Source organism: Colobus angolensis, unplaced genomic scaffold (genome assembly GCF_000951035.1).
Source record: "Colobus angolensis palliatus isolate OR3802 unplaced genomic scaffold, Cang.pa_1.0 Scaffold58, whole genome shotgun sequence".
In the NCBI taxonomy this organism is placed as follows: Eukaryota; Metazoa; Chordata; class Mammalia; order Primates; family Cercopithecidae; genus Colobus; species Colobus angolensis.
Window position 1 is genome coordinate 7,591,553 of NW_012119376.1, and position 1,904 is coordinate 7,593,456.

Genomic DNA, 1,904 nt, shown 5'->3' on the forward strand with positions numbered 1-1,904 from the left:
CTCTTTGGCTGGATGAAGCACTAGCCATCTCTTGCTTTGACAGGGCTTTCCTAACTTCACAGTTGTGGCCATTCACAGTATGGTATTTCTGAATGACAATCTTATCCACGGAGTCATGGTCATCAAAGGTTACAAAAGCAAAGCCCCTTTTCTTGCCACTGCCTCGGTCAGTCATGATTTCAATCACTTCAATTTTCCCATACTGTTCAAAATAATCTCTTAGGTGATGTTCTTCAGTGTCTTCTTTAATGCCACCAACAAATATCTTTTTCACAGTTAAGCGGGCACCTGGTCTTTGAGAATCTTCTCTTGAGACAGCTCTCTTTGGTTCCACAACTCTTCCGTCCACCTTGTGTGGCCTTGCATTCATAGCTGCATCCACCTCCTCCACAGTGGCATATGTGACAAACCCAAAGCCCCTGGAACACTTGGTGTTTGGATCTCTCATTACCACACAGTCCATGAGCGTTCCCCATTGCTCAAAATGGCTCCTCAGGCTCTCATCGGTTGTTTCAAAGCTCAACCCTCCAATGAAGAGCTTCCTCAGCTGTTCGGGCTCTTTAGGAGACTCTGACTTAGACATGACGGCAGGGAGAAGAGAGACTTTAACGATGCTTCTTTGGCGGCGTCCATGGGCCGAACTCCCAGTTTTAAGCAATCCTCCCACCTCAGCTTCTCAAAGTGGTGGGATTACAGACTTGAGCCACCGCACCCAATAGGAGGCCTCTCTGGATCACCAAGGTGGCTGTATCTGCTCTGAGCCAGAGTCCTTGGTGTATCTGGTTGGAGTGGTTGGAGGTGGGCTTCTGGGCCTCCCATTGTTCTTTCTGGCTGTGGCTTACCTTAAAATGCAAAAATATCAGGATATTACTTCTCTAATATTATTAAGCCCTCTGCCTGAGAGAAGAATACCAAGATCTAAGGACAGGCTTTTAGAATATTATAGGAGTGGGGTTGAAACTGCTGCTGTTTTGTGTCCTTAGCCCTCACTCACTCTTGTTCCTAGGAAATGGAAGGCATAAGTTACTAGAAAAGCTTCGTCAGACTTGAGTCGCCACCAAAATGTCCTGGTATACCAGTTTGACCACACTACTCAGATTCTACATTTCTGTTTTAACAGGGGCTTCTGAAGATGTCAAAACATCAGTCTAAAGAAGTGAATGAAATTGCAGCCTCCCTCTTTGCCCACCCAGCTGTAGTTAGGGGTTGGTGAGCCATGAGCCGGTGAGTTCCTTCCAGCCTGGGGCCTCAGCAGCTGCCAATCAGCCCTTCATAGAAAAGCGCACATGAAGGGTTTTAAAAGAGGAAGATGACAATGGGATGTCTCAGAAATCCGAAAGCATTTTCAAGGGAAAAGGAAACCAAAAAAGGAAAGAAATATGTAATCAACATTTATCTGTATATCCTCATCCTGTAGCTGAACCTTTGTTTCATCCAGTTCCTGGTGTCATAGTTGTCTAAGGGGCTAGATGATTCTCTACCAAGATGGACCATTCTAGTAAGGCTGCACCTGGCCAAGGATAAAGCTGTCTTTACATCTGGACTACTTCTTGGAATGTTTCAGATGGTCTCACATGAGCTCAACTAGAAACGTTTGCAACCCCAGGAAACAGCAGCTGCAAAGAGGAGAGAAGGGAGCTAACAGTTATTGAACTGCTTTGTGAGAGGTCATGTTCAGAAGCTTTTCAAGTGCTTTCTCCTTTTATCTTCTTAACAGACCCACGTGGTATCATTGTCTTCATTTTATAGCGAAGGAAACAGATGCTCAGCAATGTTGGGTAACTTGCCCCAGGGCAGAAAGCAGAACTGGTCCTGTTCAGCCCAGGATCAAGCCAGGATTCAAATCCAGATCCTCCTGCCTCTGAAGTGCTCTTTCCATAAGACTGAGCTTCAGTATACGTGGC

The 1,904-nt window shown here is 45.8% G+C and overlaps 1 protein-coding gene across 1 annotated transcript; it reads right to left on the bottom strand.

Annotated features, from left to right (window-relative positions):
* Nucleotides 1–4: 4 nt before the first annotated feature.
* LOC105526244 (putative heterogeneous nuclear ribonucleoprotein A1-like 3) lies at nt 5–647 on the bottom strand (the record flags this gene model as incomplete). The annotated part of the gene is made up of 1 exon (XM_011962178.1): nt 5–647. A coding segment is annotated over exon 1 (579 nt), but the record flags the coding sequence as incomplete, so codon positions are not given.
* Between the last annotated feature and the right edge of the window lie 1,257 nt (nt 648–1,904).